The sequence below is a fragment of the Bactrocera oleae genome, chromosome 4, assembly GCF_042242935.1.
Source record: "Bactrocera oleae isolate idBacOlea1 chromosome 4, idBacOlea1, whole genome shotgun sequence".
In the NCBI taxonomy this organism is placed as follows: domain Eukaryota; kingdom Metazoa; phylum Arthropoda; class Insecta; order Diptera; family Tephritidae; genus Bactrocera; species Bactrocera oleae.
This window is the reverse complement of record NC_091538.1, coordinates 14,574,417-14,597,169: the sequence shown is the minus strand read 5'-3', so window position 1 is coordinate 14,597,169 and position 22,753 is coordinate 14,574,417. Positions and strand designations below refer to the sequence as shown.

The 22,753-nt window shown below is 35.1% G+C and overlaps 1 protein-coding gene across 2 annotated transcripts in view; it reads left to right on the top strand.

The window, feature by feature from the left end:
* The first annotated feature begins 5,484 nt into the window (after positions 1-5,484).
* bs (serum response factor blistered) overlaps positions 5,485-22,753 on the top strand; it is a 45,099-nt gene continuing 27,830 nt past the window's right edge. Inside the window, exons 1-2 of one of the 2 annotated variants that reach the window (XM_014235370.3) lie at positions 5,485-7,344; positions 14,781-16,471. In XM_014235370.3, coding sequence (XP_014090845.1) covers positions 6,712-7,344; positions 14,781-15,269 — 1,122 coding nt within the window. In that variant the 5' untranslated portion in view covers positions 5,485-6,711 and the 3' untranslated portion in view covers positions 15,270-16,471. Of the gene's footprint in view, positions 7,345-14,780; positions 16,472-22,753 lie in introns of those variants that run through there. The other variant, XM_014235369.3, reaches the window with a different exon arrangement.

Below are 22,753 nucleotides of genomic sequence, written 5' to 3'. Positions count from 1 at the left end.
ATATTTTAATTCAACGACTATTTCTTTATATTAAATTGCAGCTGAATATGCAATTGTTGGTGTATCTCGCTTAGACTTTGCACGAATATTAAACAATAGTTTATTACCCTTTGAAATACAAAATTCGCCTGCAATTAAATGGTTTCGAGCCAAATGGTGTATAAGGCTTAATATATCTACATATCTGCATATTTCACTTACGAATTATAAATAATTTATTTAATGTATGTAAATATTTCTTCAAAGAATTCAAAAACACATATATTTTTTTAAATTTTGTGTAAGTAAGCGAAATTTTAAATAAAATTACTATTAAAAAAACAAGTGAGCGTATACGCAACAACTGTCAAAGGCGAAAGCGTTGCCACACTTATTTCCCTAAAATGTTTATTTAGTTTTATAAAGTAAATATTAACTTAATATTCAAACAGCGACTGATGTGCTTTACTGATTTCGCATTTGTAATAAACAAATAAAGGAAATTTGTACGCAGAAGAAACTGTTTGAAGAAACTTCAATATCCTTTCCGCTAGTGTTATGCCATGTAACAAACGCCATTTTAAGTCCATCTACTAAAAATAGTCGCAACACAATATTTATATGAAAGACATTTTAGACTTTTACAAGCCACTGACATTCCACACAGACTCTATGGAATTAAGTATACATACATAAGATTAGAATAAATTCCAGAAATGCCGGCATTTCAAACATTTTTGCTCACATACTTGCATAGTAATGCGGTAAGAGTCGATGTGTCGTCGTAGTAAAGTGACATGAAAGTTTGTGAGTATGTGCTGACTACTCGCTCAACTAATGCAAGTGATCTTTTAGGCAATCATAACGATTAACTTTTCTCATTAGTAACCAGTAAGTGCCACAACTCCTACCACCATGATCGCAGCGGCTGACTGGCTTGTTGGCTGTTTGCTTGGCTGACAAGCAAGGCTTTCTTGCTTACTTACATACATTACTTATGTACTTACTTACATTACTTATGATATTTCTGTGCTATATATATGTATGCATGTATGTTTGTAAGTGTGTATTGCTTACCGCTTGACCGCCGACAACTCAAATAATTGATATCCCAAGAAGGTATTTCATTTAATTAAATTCACCAGCCACTTACAAAGCGATTCTGAATTTTTCTGTGGAAGACATGCTGGCGACGTTGTGCAAGTATGTCGTTCACTTGGCGTAAAAGGCAAGATTCCATTTGGAGTGATGATGCGACCAATATGCATCACAAACCACCACCACCAATCTACCTACACCCCCCATACACGTATTCTCCCCGCAAGCAATACAAAACATACAAGCAGACAGTCAGCAAAGCATCTTCACTCCAAACACCAAACTGGCAAGCAGTTGATCAGCACAACTAGCTAGCTAGAGCTAGCGGTCTAGCTAGCCAACCAGGCAGCCAACTAGGCAGCCATCGATCGTCTTGATCGGCGATCGATCGATCGAACATTGAAGACACACACATACGCATCAACTGCATAGCATACTTATGCGCTAAGCTTTGGCGGCAGGGTTGACAGAACGTGCGATGGGCGGTAGGCATGTTGTTAGACTGTCTGGTGTTGCTGCAAGATCAGCTAATACTTAACTATTGCCAATACTGTTGTGGCAGGGAAGGGGTGTTGGTGGTGCTGGTGCACAAATAGGGGTATAAATCTAGTTGTACTTGCTGGCCTACCCGTGGAGTTGGTTGGCAGTGTCAATGTGAACAGGAGCAACATAGAATCTACCATTATGGCTAGCTAGATAACTACTATAGTGGACACAAGATCTTTATACAAACTAACATGTTGTTTGTTGGAATGCAGTGATTATCATCAGGGAGCAATAACTGTGATGACATAGCAGTCCAAACAGTCTGAAGCAGTTCAGCGCGAGTACTATGCGAAGTCGTCATCGCACACATGCGCTCATGTAAGTGCATATACATATGTACATATATGTGTGTGTGCATAAAAAGTGGCAAAAGTCGGTGCAGCATAGACGCTTAGACGCATATCGGTTTGGAGCCTCGTAAATAGTCACTGCACGTGGACTGAAAACTATTTCCTATTTAAGGATGTCAGGCAGGCCGTGGCAGCCAGCAGCGAACGGCGAACAGCAAGCAGCGAGTAGTTAGCAGTCAGCAGGCAGGCATGTTCTATTCACGTTGCAATAGTTGGGGAAATACTTGTACTTTATATGATCATTCGGGATGCAGAATGTGTTTTATACGTTTATAACTCTATAGGCAAACGAGAGAGAAACGTGTGCGTAGGAAAGTTTGAGCATAACAAATTCTTTAGACGATACGCAATTTCTACGATGATTTCTGACTTCGTTGATGTGCTGCGCGGTGCTGCTGGTTGCTGGTGGTGCGGCTGCTGTTCCGCCATCATCATTTCGCCAACGTCAACTTCCACTTGCATGTCGTCGTCAGTTCGATTGTTTGAGGACGAATATTTGCGCGTTGCATTTGGTGGCACGCACATACCCATACATACGTGTACATACATGTGCGCTTGCGCCGTGTACGCGTGTGTGTCGCTCGCGCATATTGGTGACGTACTCGTACTCTCGTACTCGCCGTCGTACGTGTATAATGATACATTACGCAAATCCTCCAGAGGTTGTAATGCTGTCGCATGTTTTTACCATTTCTGGCCTTCAGCGCTGCTGCAGCAGCAAGTATGTCTCACTAAACTGCAACTCGACGGGCGCACAAGCGGCAAACAGTTAAATATATACCTGCATATAAACATATGTATGTGTGTAAAAAAAAGAAAATAAATGCGAAATAAAAATAAAACTAAGCAGTGAAAAATGCTGCAGAAAAAATTAAGATTCTGAGAAAAATCCGGTATGGAATGTTCCAGTGGGATTTGTCAAAACTTCTTTAAAATAGAAAAAACGCAGTTACATATGTATGTTTGTGTGTGCGTGTATGTATGAGTACTCGAACATATTGCATGCCGCATTGCAGATGTACTACAGACTAGCAACTACTTAACGTCTGCCGCAATAAACAGTAACTCACAAAATATTTATCAGTAGCTGCAGCTGATAGTAAAAACACGACTAATGGACAGCTGACCGGGTCTAAAAGCGTTAGTCTTTGCTTTCCCGATCATAAAGATCACAAAGATGTTGCTTTTCGGAACTCTATATAGGAAAAGGAATACCGTTCGTGTTCAGCGCCTTCGGGTTGCAACGGTTAGGAATATAAAAGATCACAACTTAAGAACACTGTTTCGTTACTACTGTTAAAACAGTACGGTAAACGTGACCGGAACGAGCTCGCACTTTTATTGAGCCTACTCTCAACTCGGTAGAAGTCGTTACAATTATTTTGAGAAAACCAGGATTCGTTTCCGCATACCACTCTTTTAACTTCCAAAATCCAACTAAATTTTTTACTTAAAAATCGAACCATCTAAGAGAAAATATAGCGCGTTCTAAACAAAAGAAATACGGTTCGGACTTCTAGGTTGAAAATGCCACATCTCAAGACCATAGTTCCGTTACCATGCTAGTCGGGTGTACTTAACCGGAACCGAACTCTTTTTATCGTCAACTTGGCAGCCTTCCTCAAAAGTGTTTGGCGAAGCTAGAGTTCGTTTTCATATACCGATCTCAAAAATACCGAAAATTCAACTAAAATTTTCAACCAAAATTTCAACAAACTTAGCGAAAATATAGTCCACTTTGAATAAAATTAGTTCGGAAAAATATTATTGGGTACATGTTAGTTTTGTTAACTCCTTAAAAAATGGTTTTTGGAAATATGTAAAATCCTTTGCGGTTAGGGAGAGTTTATTGGTATTAGAGCTTAGGGAGAGCTTTAGTGTTCGCAAATGAGTAACAAAGTGTACAGCTAGATAAGCTATACTTTTATATTTTTGTGTGCTTCATCATAGGAGTGGCGTGAGAAATGTTTGTGTAGTATAATTATTTTCTAATACTAAGTCAAGAATAGACATTGTAAAACCGAAAATAGTTCAAAAATTAATACATAACTATTTATGTGTGTATGCTGTAGAGCCTCTCATTTCTAAATCATATTAAAAAATCCCATTACGTAATCCCTTAAGTGTGCATTTTTGCCAGTCACTGTCCATCTACTCGCTTGCATGTCATATTCGTGTGCATGTCTCTAGTACTCACTCATATATTGCAACTATATCGGTACAATCACGTGTGTCGTTTGCCATATCTAATTGCAGGTGCTCTTTTAATTTGGCTATGATCGACATTTTACGCATTGTTGTGACAACAATGTTCCTTTTAGACGGATTCCACACGCTCGAACACCTACAAAAGCGCTAAATAAGGTATACTTAGTTGATCCGTAACTAGAATAAAATAAATTATTTCAAAATTTTCACCAAACAAGTTTTTCCTGAACATAACGGTATATACACATATTTACTTGTATCAGAGTGCTAGGCAGCGCGCTTTAATGAAGGCTTTAACCACATTTAATAAACGTGTAAATAAAACGTTAAAATTACGGTAATCATTTCCTTTACGCAAAGTGTAAATATGAAAAATTACTGACAACCATTTGCATATGGGGCGCGTCACTCAGACACTTGTCTCCAAGCGCAATCACTCATAATAATGTCTAACGCAAAGCGGCATACGCGTCGCCGCGCGGCATTCCTACAATGGGAGGAGTTTGCCAGCGACCAACCAATAGCACCGTAAATGTCTGAGCCGAAGTTATGATTTCTGTGTTTTTTTGTTGTTGCAACTCATGTGCAAACGCTTGTATATATACCAACATGCTTAAATATATATGTATGTATATGCATATATCTATGTGTACATATGTATATAAATTTACAAATCAAATCAAAATAGCGCGCGAGCTCGCGCCTTAGACTCACCACACAACTGTCAATGTGACGCGCGTGTGTTGGTGTTGGTGTACTGTATAAGATAAGGCCTTCATTGGCAGTAATAGTTAATTAAAGTCTGGCTCGAACGCTTTGAATATTCGTGAATGCCAAAAGAGAAGCCAATACCAAAAAAGCGAATCACAAAAAAATGCACGAAAACAAAAACAACGCTATGAATGAAGCTCGTACCACAACGGCGCTGAGCGGAGAGTCAATAAAGCGGCTTGCTAGCGAATGAAAACTCAGTTTGCGCCTGTAAAGAGTAAAGCAAATAAGTCTCCACACAGGTAAAATTCTCCTGCATTCTCAGTTTCTCCTGCCCATTATCATGCTTGCGGTACGTAAACGAAGAGTCAGCTAAACGCGCGCGCTCCATAACGAAAGCGCTATTTGGCGGCGCTCCGGCTGGCTTGTTGTCTAGTTGGCGCTCCAACAATATTGGTTTTACGTGTGCTTTATTTGTTGTCACACAGCAGTGGAGCTCTCCAGTTTGGCGTAGTGAAATAAAGAAAAATAAAATACGGTCGTGCTGTGTGACGCGATCGAAAGCGAGTTTATTCGGTAGCGCGCCTCCATCTAGAGAACATCAAGGTGGTCGCAATAACGACATAAACGCATTGATAATTTTTCATATTTGTCAGTTACAAGCGATATTTCCGCAGTTTACGTATTTGTTGCCAACTAGCGAGCGTACATAAGTGGTAATAACACGCCTTATCAGTTGGCGAATGGCGTTTGGATTATAGCAATTTATAGCAGTGGCAGCAAGTGCAGCAGCGGCATCAGCAGCATTAACATTCATAAAAATATTATCAACATTTATGGTGGATATTTACGAAGTTCTTACGTGTTTTCACCATAATAAGAAATTAAATAACTTTTTTGGTGAAATTCTACAGCAAAAAAAAAAACAATTACTACAACACTGTGGCAACAATTATACAATAAAAACGCACATTTTGCAACACTGAAACAGCATCGAAAGCAATTGACAGCGTCAACAGAGCTGACAGCAACAACAATCGTGTAGAAGCAGAGAAACAGAGAGAGGAGGAGAGCGAGCCTTATATAGTTTGACATTTGTTGATTCTGACAAGCGTTTAGTTGCCGCAGCTAAAAGGAATCGAAGAAAAGTAATGGTCCAATAATCGACGGTACGGTCCGTTTAGAATTTGTGTTACATTTAGATAAAAAATTGGTTGAAATTAAAAATAGGAATCGCAAACTCTGCGCGACGTGCATGTTACCTGTGTGTTCGGTCGTTTTTTAAGTGTGCAAGCAAATTGGACGAGCCACATGCGTTAATTTGACAGTTGCGTGCAGCTGTCTCGTCGATTTCTTGTTTTTGTGGTGTCCGATTCGATTCTAATACGATCTGAGATTCCCTCAAAAAGTGTCAAAAGTGCGTTTTTGTGTTTATTTTTGGAATACAAGTGTTTGCTGTCTTGCACAGGCCACAAAAGGCACCAATATAAAGAGCACACAAATTGGCGGTGTTTACACTGCTTATACGAATTTGATTCAATTTAAAGTTGAAACGAATGAGAAAGTGATATTGAAGTGGTGAGGTTTGCAGTGCCGTGCCGTGCTGTGCTGTTTGATATCGACTATCAAAGCAAGTGCTCCTGCTAACAACTGCCGATTACGGTGCATTAAAAGCCTGCGGCAATAGCAGCCACAGTACCACTGCGTCTACAAGCAACCGCTATATACAACAGCAGTTGCTACCAAGTGTGTGTGTGTTTGTGTTATTTAATAAAGGTGTAAACATAAATTCGTCACGGTGGAGAACTTCTACCTTAGAATGGATCCTACGCGAGGTGACTCGCGCTACAACCTCAACTACCCCATGAGCGGTATCGGCCTAAGTTTGGCCGATCAAGCCGACTTATATGGTGGTAATCCTGCGGCTGTTAGTGCGCTTGGCGGCCGTCCACCATCAGGCGGCCTCATACAGCCGATGGGTGGTGGTGCCGGTGTAGGATTCAGCTCCCGTGCTAGCGGTCTCATGCCCAACAGTACACAGTGTCAATCGTTGGTTAGCGGCGCAGGCAACAGTACTGTTGGCCATTCAAGTCAACAGCGTGGTATAAAACGTGCTGGTTCCGATTGTTATGAGGATCATCATCGTAGCAGTAGTGCTACGGGCATGTCTACGCAATCGCTGCAAGGACTCGATTGTGTTGGCGGTAGTGCGCAACAAAGTGCACAGCAGCAGCAGCAGCAACAACAGCAGCAGCAACAGCAACAGAGTCAAGTGAGTGGCAATGTGCCGGATGTGGTGGACGACAGTTATACTGCGTTGCAAAACAAAAAGTCACCTCCTGCTAATGGCAAGAAGACAAAAGGGCGAGTCAAAATCAAAATGGAATATATCGATAATAAATTGCGTAGATATACGACATTTTCCAAACGCAAAACCGGCATCATGAAGAAGGTGAGTGTGGCTAAATTAGAACTGATAATTTATAAACGGTGAAAATATGAAAAGTAACACTTAATTTCGAAATTAATTTATGCATAACTGTGAAAATTTTGTCAACTCTAATACACGATTCTTTTTGTAGGGCGTAATAGTTTCATTCATTGCTAGTGGAAAAAGTTGATTTTATATGTACATACATATGTATGTAGTATTTTACACATCCTGCAATGCTTCTGGCATTATAACATTTTTTAAATATGTACTTGTGTAGATATGTACATACATTACGAAATCACGGCACGTTAAGCCCAGCGCTTAAGTGGTTTTCGTTTAGTTAAAGGCAAACTCTTTAAGTTTATTAAACGCACAAATATACATATGTACATGCACGTGTTTATTTAGATTCTTGTTAAGTGCTCCTCTACTATGTGTCTTACATCCATATTATTAAGTATGTATGTATCCGCTTTCTATCAGTAGGCGTCTTATCTTTAAATGCAGCAGATAGACAAAAAATAACACGCTTTAAGTTTCACGGCCTTTTCTAAGTGCATCACACGAAATAAATCAATAGCAAAACTTCAAGCAGTAGATATTGTGCTAACAGCTACTGTGTGTGTGTAATACAAAATGCGTTGTAAAAATGTTAAAGATGTGCGGCTTTTAATTCTGCTAGATTGTGCAAACTAAAAAATAAAGTGTTAACACTTTGGCACACGCTTACGCATTTGCATTTAGGCTATTTTACCTGTTATCTCCATCACCAATCGAATTTGGAATTTATTGCGGTTGATAAGTTGTTGTAGGTAGGCTTCTGGCTTTAAGCATTTGCTTACTTTTGGTTTAATGGTTTAATCCATTTTTTTATTGCTTTTATTTTTTATTATGGTGTGTAAGAGTAATGTATAGATGTATTCCTTAAAATCCTCATAAGAAAATGTTCCCTGTATTTTTATCTTATAAGATATGCAATTTAAAACGAAGTCAATGTTTGCCCAATTGGAAACTCTTTGGAAGTCTAGTTAATTTTCAAATACCAAATGTAATTCGAAAAATTTTAACTTCAAAATCACTTCTTTTGTTTATTTTGCTTAAAAACATGTTAATTTAGTTGCACCATTAAAAAAGCTTTAACTAAACTTTTTTTGAACTTTAGTTTAAGTTTTGCAAATACATATAATTAAAAATCAAATTTAAACGCATAAAATAAAAAAAAATATGAAGATAGTGACTGTTTTTGCAAATAAATTATGTTTGTATTGTATTTACGCAGCCATCTTCATTATTATTATTTTTCATTTTCTAATTAAGTTTAATTTTGCTTTTTATTATTCTTTTCATTTTAATTGTTTTTAAAAAAATATATGATTTCTTATCAAAATAATGTTTTTCCAAAAATTTTCATATTTTATTATTATTATTTTTTAAATATTTTAACCTTATAATATTTCATTGTCAAAGTAGTCTAAAAATTACGTTATTTTCTAAAATAATTTAACTTTACGATTTTCCATTGTAACGTCTTGCTTGAGTTTCATAACCACTTTAAAAAGAAGTTAAATTTAACAATTTTCGGCAATTCGGAAATTTTTCGAATAAAAACTATTACAAATTTTTGATAATATTTATAATTTGCTTAGCAAACTTATAATTTGATTATCATTTTCGAGAATTGAATTTAAAGTTTCCGTATATAAGAAAATTATTAACTTCTTATGTATAGACAATAGACAATAACAAAAAATCAAAAATCTTCAGAGGGATGTGGTTTTTATAGAAAACTGAAGTAGGAGCAAAGAGTAAAAAGCTCACTTTCAACGTTTAATTTTTATATTAATTTTTTGACGTTTCAATTTAATATTGATTTGGTACCGTTAGCTTCTTTTTTCATCGTTAGGTTACCAACTGTCCTCTTGGTGTTGCCATACATTTATGTAAAACTCACCATTATATTTAAAAAACCAAAAATATATATTAAGGTAACCCGCTACCTTAATGGGCCTTTTACTCGTTGAAGTTATGCTAAATATACTTACAATTGGTGTCGAAAAGGCTAATCGATCTAAAATCGTTTGTGTACAGACCTTATCCCCCAGGCTCAGGCATTTTTTTCGTTAGGAAAATTTTAATTGTTGCTAAAAGAAATATCAGCTTACATATCCGAAGTTCAGCGAACTCCCTAATTTAGTCAACTAGCAATATAAATATTGACATGGTCACAGATTAGCGGTATTTTCTTGTAGTTTTCAATAAAAAGGCACAGATTTGGACAAGAAAGTTTGCCAAATATGCTTAATTTAGGACAAAGTTCTGTTAGTTAGTTAATAGAAATATGAAAAGCAAACAGCAAAAAACCGGAAAAATGCTTTGCATATAACACACGCATACATACAGACATACTATGTGTGAGGTAAATAGCAACCTCTGCCAGAGGTGGGTGGTTGTATTTCATGGTAGATAAGCAAAACTCTGGGAGCAGATGCTCGTAACTACCAAAATTGGACAATATATATATAATATAATTTTTTGAACATTTTGCGTGGTTGCTGGTAGAGTTTAGGGCGCGCGCAGCGTTTAACCACGCAACCGACCTGTGTCCACTGCAAGCTGTACGTTGTTGTTTTCTTTTAATATATTTAATACATTTCGTAGATACTCGTATATATTTAAGTGCTAAATAATGCCAAAACAAGTGTTCCAAACACAATATTCGCGCACATGATATCATCGTGCGGCGTTCGGTTGATGATGAGTTGCTGCACAAGCCTGAGTTCCATTAAGTTTCTTTTATTTTCCTCTTAAGCAACCACGCATGCGTGGGTTAAGTTTTGCTCATTTGACTACACATTGACATGTTGTTGTCGTGTCATCATTCGCCATGTGTTGCTTGCATGCTTATTGTGTGTTACATAGCTATTATTGATATGAAATCTAAAACGTAGAGACGCAAGAATATTGAAATCTGCACGCCTACAATGCTTGCAGCAGCGCATAATTATACAAGTCAAAGTGTTTAATGGAAAATTTATTATTTTATTGTAATTTTATATTATATTATACCAGTTCTGCGGTATAACTAATTTTATTTTTAAATTTTTATACATAAATAACATAAAAAATAACATTTAGAAAAAGATTTTGGCAATATTTTTTTAGAATATAATAATAATAATAATAATATTTAATTTATAAAAAAAAAGTTTTTTATAAATTTTTAAATCTGTTATTTTTTTTCCAATTTATTAGAAATTTCAAATTATATAAAACGTTAACTTCGGTTGCACCGAAGCTATAATACCCTTCACCAATAAAAAGTTTCTCTACAAGAACTTTATTTTGATCGGTCAGCTTATTAGACAGCTACATATATGCTATAGTGATTCGATCCGCACAATAAGTTCTGAGATTATAGCGTTGCCTTGGATTATAAACTGTACCAAATTTCTTGAATGTCTATTCTCAAATAAAAAAGTTTTCCATACATACTTAATTTGGAGCGGTCAGTTTGTTTGACAGCTATATGCTATAGTGATCCGATCTGAACAATTTCTTTAGATATGAAATTATTGCCTTAGACAATAACCCTTTCCAAATTTTGTGAAGATATCTCGTGAAATAAAAAAAGTTTTTCATGCCAGCAGTTGCTTCCGATCGTTCAGTTTGCATGGCAGCTATATGCTATAGTGGTCCGATATCGACGGTTTCGACAAATTTGCAGCTTTTTGTGGAGAAATGAACATGTCCAAATATTCAGATCGATATCTCAAAATCTGAGGGGCTAGTTCGCGTATATAGAGACAAATTGACGGACATGGCTAAAACGACTCAATTCGTCACGCTGATCATTTATGGTATATACACACATTATAGGGTCTCCGATGTTTCCTTTTGGCTGTTGCAAACTTCGTGGCAAGCTTAATAGGTATATTACCCTGTTCAGGGTATATAAATTTAAGTTACATTCCCATATGTCCAAAAGTCTATTGCCGAAGTCGCAGCAAAGAGTTGCAAGAATTTCACAAAGCTGCACATATTCGCATAGCGCATGCCTTTCTGTCGATTGTGTAGCATGCCAAGGGGTTGCACTGTTGTGTCATTGTGGCTGCCACCATCAGAGCCACCGCCACCGCCATCAGTGCCTTGGCACAGCTGCCACAGCGCGATAAATGGCAACCGAAACATGAATTCTACATAAACAAATACGAGCATGTGAATGCACTCTTTTCAATTTTTTTTTTTGTAGTGTTATTGAACGCCAAACACCTCACAGCCAACGCCACACACGCCCGCCTATACCCACGAGAGTGCCAACACACTCGCGCTCGGACAGGATCAAATGTGTGGAAAAATTGTCGCACGTGCGATGACCACAAATAGAACATGTAAAACAGTGGTAAAAATTAAAATACAAATAAAAGCAACAACCACAACAACAACACTAGAGTAAAGAAACAGACGGCAGCTCTTCCGCACTTTCTCCTTCCGCCACAGACAGCCGCTTGGCAGCGCAATTGCGCACAAAATAACAATGCATCTGTATAGGCCAAGCGTAAGCGAAAAGGATGCCGCCAAAAGGTGTTAAATTGAATTTACGAAGGATTGCAGCGGCTTGTCGCAGTTTGTCTGCCAAAGGTTGTTGCCGAAGGCTGCCTGCCTGCCTGCCTGCTACTTGTAAATCTGCGTAGTTTTCAACAGAAGTGCCAAAGCGGCAGCAACACAACGCCAACAACAACAGCAACAACAATCCCACTTGCATAAAAAACACCAACAACAGCTAGTTGCTACAACGAGCTTCACACGTCGGCATTGCCGACAATTGTCTGCCCAGCAGCGTGCTCGTTTGTTCCGGGAGGAAGACACTGATGTCTGTTTGTATGTGCATGTTGTTGTTGTTATTGCAGAGATTTCTCTTGTTGTTATTGCTGCTGCTGCTGCTGCTGCAGTTTGATTGCGATTACGATGGCGTTCGATTCGGCGAGAGATCGGTTGGTTGAAGGTGGGAGCGCGCGCGCGCTTGCAAGTTCAAGCGCTTACATCCTCGCGCTGATCGTTGCTTTTCGATAAAGCCCAAACATTGTGTCGCAAACACAAATAATCGCGTTCTAACAAATGATTTGGTCTCTGCGGAGCAAACAAACAAAAGCGTAAACGTAGATTTTACTCGAATGTTAAATGTATAACACGATTGTTGTTGCGCACAGCAAAAGAACGGTACGACGGTTTGGCGGTCGAATGCGCCATCGGTTGGTCGGTCGCTTCGTTCGGGCGTTCAATTCAATTGTAAGACGCCTAAATGCGACAACGAGCCAACGCGGAGCCGCAAATCGTTGACTATCCGTTGCGCGTACGAGCATTGAAGCCTCAACGGATCGTTGTTGCTTCCTCTTCTGACCGCGCTTCGCTCCTGTTCCGCTTGTGGTACTACTTTGTAATTTCCTTGTACTTGCTTTTAAGCAGCTTCCTCAAGCGCTGCGCTCGTTTGCGCTTTTACGCGACGTTAGCGCTGCTTATTAACGGCAAGAAAATACAACGCACACGCACATACACACACGTACAATGGCACTCATATGTATAAATGTGATAGCGACGCGGATCGCATTATGTGTGCGCCTTTCGCGCCTGCGCTGCCGGTGCGTGCATGCCTAAGCGCGGCGCGGCGCTGCGCACACGTAGGACAGAAGCTGCCTCTGGCTCACCAAAGGCCTGTCAAGTTAGTCAATGCTGAAGTTTGCATTGGAAATTCAATGTGACGCATGCTTAACTATCAACATACATACATAACTTTACTTTATTCTTTGTATGCTTATGTGTGTTTATCTTTTTTCGAACGCGCACGGCTGTATAATTTATATATTTAAGTACATATGTTTGCCAGTTTGTATCTGAATATAAATCTACCACAGGTCTAACGATTTAACATTGATTGTTGGGTGCCTGGGAATATTTAGATTGTAAAAAATACAACTTTACTCCTTCCATGCGCGCTGATTGCCGACGTTCGCTTGCTTGTTCGCACAACTAAGCTTTGATTGCTCTTTGAGAAATTATCATTTGTATTGTAATGTTATTAGTTTCGTTGTTGTAGTTGTTGTTGTCTTTTATTGCTTAACTAGCTAACTAATCGAACCAATTATCATTCTGCATGAATACCTGCTCGGCGCAGTTCATAAATAAGCCAAGCGCTTAAGTGACAGGTTGGTACAAATATTTTTACTTTGTTAGACAAGAGCGTTTGACAGTAAAATGATGGTTTACTATATCGAATGATGTTGTTATTATTATTATTTCTTTTTTTTTTTGCAATTGTAGTTCGCCATATTTTTCTTATTTTGGATTGGTAATGAGTTCTTGAAATGTTACACCTATCCACACATTATATAGTGTGGACACACCTTTTATTAAATATTATCTTTCTTCTCTATTTATGACATATAATTCCGTTACAAATTATATTATTGCTCCATAAAAGAGTAAAAGTAAACTCGATTTAATGTTCGATAATATATTTGAAATTTTGAAACTGCGAAAACATACCAAAAAACGTTTATAACTGAGCACCTGAGTCTATTTTGAATCTTATCAATCAATATAGTTTTGCCTCCTAAGTTAATCACATACATTCTCATTATGAAAATCGAATTTTTAGTATTTACATTGACCACAGCATCATCTATCGCGACACTTTCGAACCATACACTTACAGAAATATTTCTATTTCAGCGACATCTACCGCTTAAATTTTTTAGCAATAAATTTAAGTACTTCTAAGAATAACTCCGATTTTGAACCAATCTAATATTAAGGTTTTGCGAATATAAGACAAATCCAAAAATATTTTATAACATTACTTCCTCATGCTTAAAGATTTTATCGTCAAAATACTCGTACTTTGCTGCTTACCTCTCAATTTGAACAATATCGGACAGTTTCTGCGGTTTTTAGCTATATTTGATCCCAGCGCCATCTATTTTAAACATTTCTTATCGATATTATTTGCATAATTTATATGAAAGCGAATAATAAAAAGAGTTTATGAGCCAATAAAAAAGTTTTATAGAAAAATGTCTCGATACGTTATCCGCAAATTTTTGGAAGATGCCGTAACAGGGCCCTACGCCTTCTGTCAAAAAAGCTACGGCACCAATCTATGGCTCTGCGAGTTGTCTGTTTCCGAAAAATATCCGGTGCGTTTATCTGTTGCGTCGGTATTGTGCTCTACTCCTCTAACTTACGTAAAGGTTTTGAACATCAAAAAATACTATTAAACTCTTTTCTAAAGTTTAGGGCGTGAATATATCTATCTAGCTACTGAAAACACCTTCTATTTACATGTTATGATTAGTCTAAGTCTTTGTTATCAATTTATAATATTTTAATATTATTTTATTATTGTATTTATTATTTTAATAATATTTATTACATTTACACTTTTTCTACTTCAATTCCAGGCATACGAACTGTCCACACTAACTGGCACCCAAGTGATGCTGTTAGTCGCCTCAGAGACTGGACACGTTTATACGTTCGCTACCCGCAAACTACAACCAATGATTACATCCGAGGCTGGTAAACAACTAATACAAACATGTCTAAACTCACCCGATCCGCCCAGTGTGGGCGGCGGTGATCAACGCATGTCAGCGACTGGCTTCGAAGAGACCGAATTAAGTTATAACATAGCGGACGAGGACTCAAAAGTAAGACAATTAATTTACGGTCATCATGGTCACGCCCATCTCAGTCATCCGCAAGCGCCTGCATCACACTACGGACTCGAGCAGAGTATAATGCAATCGCCATATAGCGGTGGCCAACCATCGCCACTGTCGCATGCGCAAGCGTATGCCACACATGGCGGACATGCGCATCACACGCACGTGCCACATGTGCCACATTCGACGCATTCGCATATGTCGCATACGCATGCGCAACGATAGAAGTGTGTGGGTGCCATGCCGCCTGCCTACAAATGTTGGCCGTTACGAGGTCTACGTTAAGCGTTAGAATAGCAAAAATACAGCGAAAGTGTAACAAGCTTTTTCAGAACTTGCAGGCCTATGAAAGCTTTTTACCAAGCTTTCATGCATATGAAAGCTTACCACATATGCGCATTCTGCTTACGCTGCAGCTTGCGTCTGTGTGCATAGCGTTAATGCTTGCTTGCAGCTTAGCGTTAGTTTATTCATATCTTTGAGGGAATTTATAGTGTCAGCTGTCAACTGTCAGCTGTCATATCATTTGTTTATTAGTTAACTTAACACTTTTTCACTTTTCAACGCGTGTACTTAAGCAATTAACTAATTAGTTAAAATCCAGACATTCCAAATTGTGCCTTACATTTTAACTACCGTTATTTCGTTTGGCTACGACAAAATAGTAGTTCATATTCGTAAGCTTTCTTAACTACAATTTCACTTAGTTGTATGTATCGAATATAAATGAATATGATCAATGATCTCGCCTTTAATTAGAACATAAATGCTCAGTAATTTAATATGATATGAACGGTAAAGTGAAAAATAAGATATAAAAAAATATACAAAAACAAAATACGTACGAATATACGAAACTAGTCATTTATGATGAGTTGACACGAATCTATAAAACGATAACATGACAAAATCTACATACCATCCACTCTCGTACATACCTACCTACTCGTACATACATATATACAATTCTGATTGTAAACTCAAGTAAGTTGAACTGTGCCATATTTTTACTTCAATTTCACGAAAAGAAAGCGAAACACACAAAACAAATGCGGAAGCTAAAGACAATCGAACACATGTTTTAGCACGGAGTGCATAAATGCAATGAAGCGCGCTTTTAGGCGCAAAGCCTTGCTTCATTGTCGCTTTGTCTTCGCTTCGTGCAATTACAACAACGTGTACCCCAGTGCCATAAATTGGAGCTTACTGTACCCACTCTAGCTAAGAATAGCATAACAACAACAGTTGTTGTAGAAAACGGACAAAAAGTGAAAAAAGAGCGAAAGAGAGCAACTAGTGAATTTTTTTTTTTTAATTATTTAACGGAAAATCTTAAACTGAATTCTGTGCCATTTTTGAACCAACTCGAAGGCTTTAAGTTTTCAACGGCTATTTGCAGAAAGTAGAAGATGTAGAAAGCAACAAAAGTGAGAAGAAATAAAAAAAAAGAAAACAAAAAAACTAAAAAATATAAATTTTTTTAATTTCGAATAATTTGTGCAATAAATGATTTACATATCTAATTACCAATTACATAAATGAAACGATATAGTTATACATACGTACATACATACAAACATATATGTGAATAATGTGAAATATTAAAATATTATTCTGCTGCAGAGTCTATGTAGTGTTGGAGCATGGCGGATATGAGATTGAGCGTGATCAGTTGAATAATGTGTTTGTTTTCATATACATATAGTATATAGATTTGTAAGTAGTAAGTGTTTAGTTGTTGTAAGCATATACATATATATATACATATACATAAAAGAAATTATTAGACACAGTTGCTTATTATTGTTGTTAATGTAGATTTGCAAAATCAATGAGAAAAGACAGCATTTTAATGCTTCAAATGCGTGCGTGTAGTGGTTTAAGACTTAGATTGGTGATCATGCAAATAATTTGTGTGTTGATCAAAAAAAAAAATAGTTAAAAACAAAATATCAGCAAATAATCAAATTATTAAAAATTATTTTGGTAATGATTCTAGCTTGTTAAAAAAAAAGTTTTACGTTGATTTTTCACTAAATATTTAAAAAAAAGATCCAAGTTGATTTCAAAACGCTTCCACTGCTTGTTAAAATGCTTAATTTTGTTTTTATTTTTTTTAATTTCAATAATTTATACAAATAACCAATAACTTTTGTTTTTATTTTTTTAAGAAATTAAAGTAATTTAACTAATAATTTTATTTTACATTTTTTTTAAATATAATAATAATTTATAATTGGTTTCAAAAACATTTTTGATTAAAAAAATTACATAGATTACAAATTTAGTTTGTTTAAAAAAATACATTCAAAAAAGAATAAAATTCTAAAACTTATTACCAAATATTTTTTATAAGATTTGTAAAACATTTTTAATTAAAAAATAATTACATACATTGCATCTTTGGTTATAAAAAAATTCCAAAAAATAATTCAAAGCATAAAATTCTAAAACTAATTACCAAATATTTTCAAAAATGTATCTTCTATTACAATTTTTTCTTGCAATTTAGTACAATAATAAAAAAATTTAAATTATTTTTATTAGAAAACCATATTAAATAAGTATTTATTCAAAATTATAAATCTAAATGCAATAAAAATATATTCGTAATCAAACAATTCTAAATAGAAAAAAAATTATTATACTTAATAAAATAAAAACAGAATTAAAATTATGCATTTTGTTTACTAACTTAATAAAAATTTTACACAAATACGCGTTATTAGCCTAAAATGATTAAACCAAAAATTTTAAAATTAATAGTTTTTCTTAAAATTTACTACATAAATATATTTTTATATATTAAATTAAGAAGAAAAAACATTATTATCTACAAAATATTTAAAAAATTAGGAAAAAAATAAAAAAATTTGTTCTTATAAAATTTAAAAAAGAAACTAAATTAAAAAAAAAGAATAATAAATTGAAAATTTTTTTTTTTTAATTTTTTTCGTCAATTGTTTTGCTTTCAACAATGTTTCCGTGTCTGATAGTATGATAAACAAAAAAAAAATTATTTATCTACAAGGTAGAAAAAAAATATTTAAAAAAAATATAATAAATTTTAAAATTTTTGTTAACAAAAACATTATTAACAAAATTTATCTGTATAAAGTTTTTTTAACAAAATTTTTTTAATTGAAACTTTGTTTACAACAATATTTTCCCGTCTGATATGACAATAAATATAAAAAATAATTATCTGCAAGGTAATAAAAAATACGTATATGTATAAATATATAAAAAATTATACACATATTGTATATAAAACAAAATTTTAAAATTTTTGTTAACAAAAATATTTTTTTAATCAAAATTACTCTATAACATATTTTTCTTTTACAAATTTTTTTAGATAAAATTTGTTTATATCGACATTTTGGTTATAATAATATTTTTCTGTCTGATAGGGCGATAAAAATAAAAATGAGTTATTTGCAAAGTTGTAAAGAATGCATATACAAATTTAAAAAAAATTAATTTTAAAATATTGTTAATAAAAAATTTTGTTTTAACAAAAATTTCACAAAATTATTTTTTTTACTACATTATTTGCCTGCCTAATATTATAAAAAATTAATTACCACTAAATTATTAAAAAAAAAATACAATTTAAAATGATATTAAGAAAGCTGAGTTTTTAAATTAATATTGTACATTATTAAAAAAATTACAATTTATAATGATATTAAAAACAACAGAATTTTTGAAATTAATATTTTATATAAAAGTTTTGGACTTTTTTCCAATGCCACCAACCAATTTTACGTAAAATGAAATGAAATATGAAAATAACTAAAATTTAAACTCTTCAACCACTACACGCCATTAAATAAAAACGCTATATATAATTTTCTAGAATTTTTATGCTTAGCACATTTGATGTAGACATTTTTAGTTTTATTTATCATTTAGTTAGAACTTTTATATTTACAAAACAGAAAAAAACACATATATATATACATGCTATTATTTATTTCTGTCGAACAGAAATTAAAAAAAGTAGTAAAAATACAATACTTTATTTGTATTAATTAAAAAAAAAGACAAAAACAAAAAGAATTACTTTTAAGCTTAGCAAATGCACTATGAAATTAATCAATCGGCTTCCGAAATATTTTTTAAATAATATATAAACAAACGACATTGAAAGTCAGAGATCAAATAACCGCTGTAATTATTAAACAACAACAAAAAAAAAATTAAAATAATAAATACAAAACTATTGTAATTTTAGTGAATTTTGTAATGATTACAAAGATAACTGTTTGCTTTATTGGTTGAAAAAGTGTGCTTTGTGTTCGACAAACGGTTTAGAACAACTAAAATTTATATGAAAGCAGGAAGAAATTAAGTCCATAAAACTAATTTGAACAGAAATTAAGCTGCAGCGCTTTAATGTTTCCATATGCAACTCGTTTGAAAAATCAAAATTTTCTTCAACTCAATTGAAACTAGTTGTTATCTCTTTACTTTTTATAAAATTTCTGCTTCTAATTAAGAGTCTTCGACGGTTTTGAAACCATGCTACGTCTCTAATACCTAAGGTGTCATGTTTTTCAAATTTTTAATATATATTTGAATAGTTGTCTTCTATTATTAAATATTTCAGCTTTTGTAGTCTGCCTAAGATTATAATACGAAAGTTAGATCGATATTATTAGGTTAGGTTAGGTAAGGTTAATGGTTGATTCCCCAAGTTGCAGGAGGTTCACATTAAGACTGCTTTAAACCGTACTTTGTAAAGCCAGATAAATATGTAACACTATAGTTGGTTATTACCTCTCGACAAAGCAAATTAAAAATCTATCACAAATCTGCTTAGTTGTTTATTTCTATTTTCGATACTATTTCACCTGTATCCTTAATGTATGAGATTCATGGTATTTTAGAGTTGATATGGCAAAAACGCAACATTCGAAAAGAAAGTCATCTGCTTTTAAACAACTCATGCAACTGGTATCCGGTAAAATTTTCAATTTTGCTGCATGAATTCCGTTCGGGCCGTGTCCAGTTAGAACTCCTATAACTATTGAAAGATAAATTTTGCTATAGGCGCAGAGCTCACTATAGCTCTTACGATGTACCCTCGGCCAGAAGGACCTCGCGACTGCACAGCTGCTAGTAGCTGATCAGTGAATGCTTTTTGTTACTTAGGCAATATTAGGTTTTAGAAAAAATTGAAGTCCTGCTTTATAGTGATGAAAAATTCTCGTGATATTACTATTAGGTGAGATAGACTGGAGTATTGCAAATTTTCCTAAGCTTTAATTGGGTCAGTGCTTCTTTTTGTCATTTTTATTGCTTTTTAGTGATTCTCGACTTATCTGCTTCAAAAAAAGATCGAAATCGACCAGTTTTTCTTCGAGTCTTTTATAAATAAGGGTTTCTGATTGATAATTGCGATTTGATTTTTTCAAATTTTTTCATGACTTATTTCAGTTAGGAGTTTTTGAGAGTTCGTACACTCGTTTTGCTTTATGATTTTTAAGCGATTCTTGTGACCAATTCTGAAGCGTTTCCCGATAGACCATTATCTTTAGGGTTATATGTAAATGCTGTTAGTGCTGTTTCAAAAGTCTTTTTCTGTTGAAAGGAACGAATTGCTTCGGAATACTGACTTACCTAATTTTTTACTTACCTCGTTTTGCTCAAATACCTGATAATTGTGGTATTTATGGTAAAGAGTTGTTACGTTTTGCTAATATTTATTGTGAAATTTGGTTGCTTACAGCCTGATTCAAAGAATGGCTCTATTATACTTGAATAATTCGTTTCTAGAACTCGTCCCTAAGTTTTTAAGATAACGATTTAAAATTTTGCACACGTCCATTCCTTTCTATGAAGCTGCTCATTTGTCTGGATCGCCCTTATCGGACAACTATAACATATAGCTGCCATACAAACCGACCGATCCAAATTAAGTTCCTGTTTGGATAACTTTTTTATTTGACAATATATCTTCACGAAACTTAGCATAGATTATTGTTTGAAGCAACACCACGATCTTCGAACAAATTGTTCAGATCGAACCAATACAGCATATACGTAGCTGCCATACAAACTGACTTAATGCTATAAGAAATACACCTGTAAAAGGCATTATAGCTTCAGTGCAGCCGAAGTTAACGTTTTTTCTTGTTTTTATTATCAGTTAAACGATTCATTCATTATATGGCAGAAGCTCTGACTTGATTACTCATATATACGTTTCTAGCGAGAGCAATATACAATACGTATATTTTTGTATTTATTTACATATATTCTTCGAGTCAATATGCATATTAAAATGCATATTGCGTTGTCGCTTCCGCTGCTCGTAAAGCTAGCGCTGTTGAGCCTACACAAATTACAACAAAAAACAAATGTATAATATGAAAAATATATTAATCATATTTATGTATACATATATATATATATATATATGTTTTTAGCTGGAGAATTATTAGCTTGAGGCTAAAGCACAGCTTCACAATCAAGCTTTTTGTTGTGTTCTGAGAAATTTCTTCGATAATTACCGTGAAATTTGCAGGCATTTCACGCGCCTGCTACTTTTTTTTAACGCGCCACACTTCACTGATCTACGCCGCGCTTTTCCGCACTCTCGAACACATGCCGTCGAACACATTTATTGACTCGCGAGCCATACGAATAATGTCAATGTCAGTGGCAGTGTTGTGACATTAAAGCGTGGGACACAATGACGTGTGCCACATGCCGCCCAAAAGTTTGCATACTACTTACCACACAGTTACGCGTTGGCTTACATATATATGTGCTTGTACATACTTACGGTTGGTTAAATTGTAGGCAGCTGAGCGCATGCGCGCAAACGACTTTGCCGATAGCACGAAGCAAATTACAAAAAGTGTATATGTCAAAAAAAAAATCATAAAAAACATATAAATAATATTAAAAAATCAGAGCAACGCATACGGCGTTCGCTAAACCTTAAAGCAAAATCTAAGTTTTCCACTTTTCAAAGCTTGTTAAGCGTAATCGCCGTCGCATGTTTAGCGGCCAGTTTGTGTTGCGCGGCTGTTAGATAGTAGGTGTTACTTTTTAATTTATTTATATTTGATTTTGTTTTTCCTATGCAAAATAGCGATGGAGTCAGCGGCCGACGCGCATGCTGCGCGTCGCTGAGTGATCTTCATTATGAGCAACAAGTTCAGCGGCGGCGTCAGCGTTCATTATCAGCACTACCTACCTATTGTGCGCGCTTGCGTTTGACTTCTGCGCCACTTTGTAAACAATAGCTGTTTGAATAAATAATAAAAAAAAAGAATACATATTTCTTTGCTTTAATTTTATTAATTTTTTATTGAATGCATATATTTATAAACGCTGCTTTTGCTGGCTTGCCGCTTTAGTAGACCAAATTTGGTCGGCGTTGTGCGCTGTAGGTAATTTCACATACATCTGTACCTGGTAAATGCATAGCTACATATGTATGTGTGCATGTATAACTGGCATAAGCGCTGGCAGCGCCTGCTCAAGCGCGCGCGCGTTCATATGAATGAAGTATCGCGTGTGTGAGCGTTTGAATTTGTCAATGAGTTGGTAAGCGATCGTGTCAATATATATCCGCTATATACACACGCGCTTATGTGTGTGGGCTAGCATATTTGCTTTGAGTGCGTATGTGTGAGTTTTCGTGTTGGTGAATGGGTTAGTGATTCCAATGATGCCGCCAACTCGCTGCA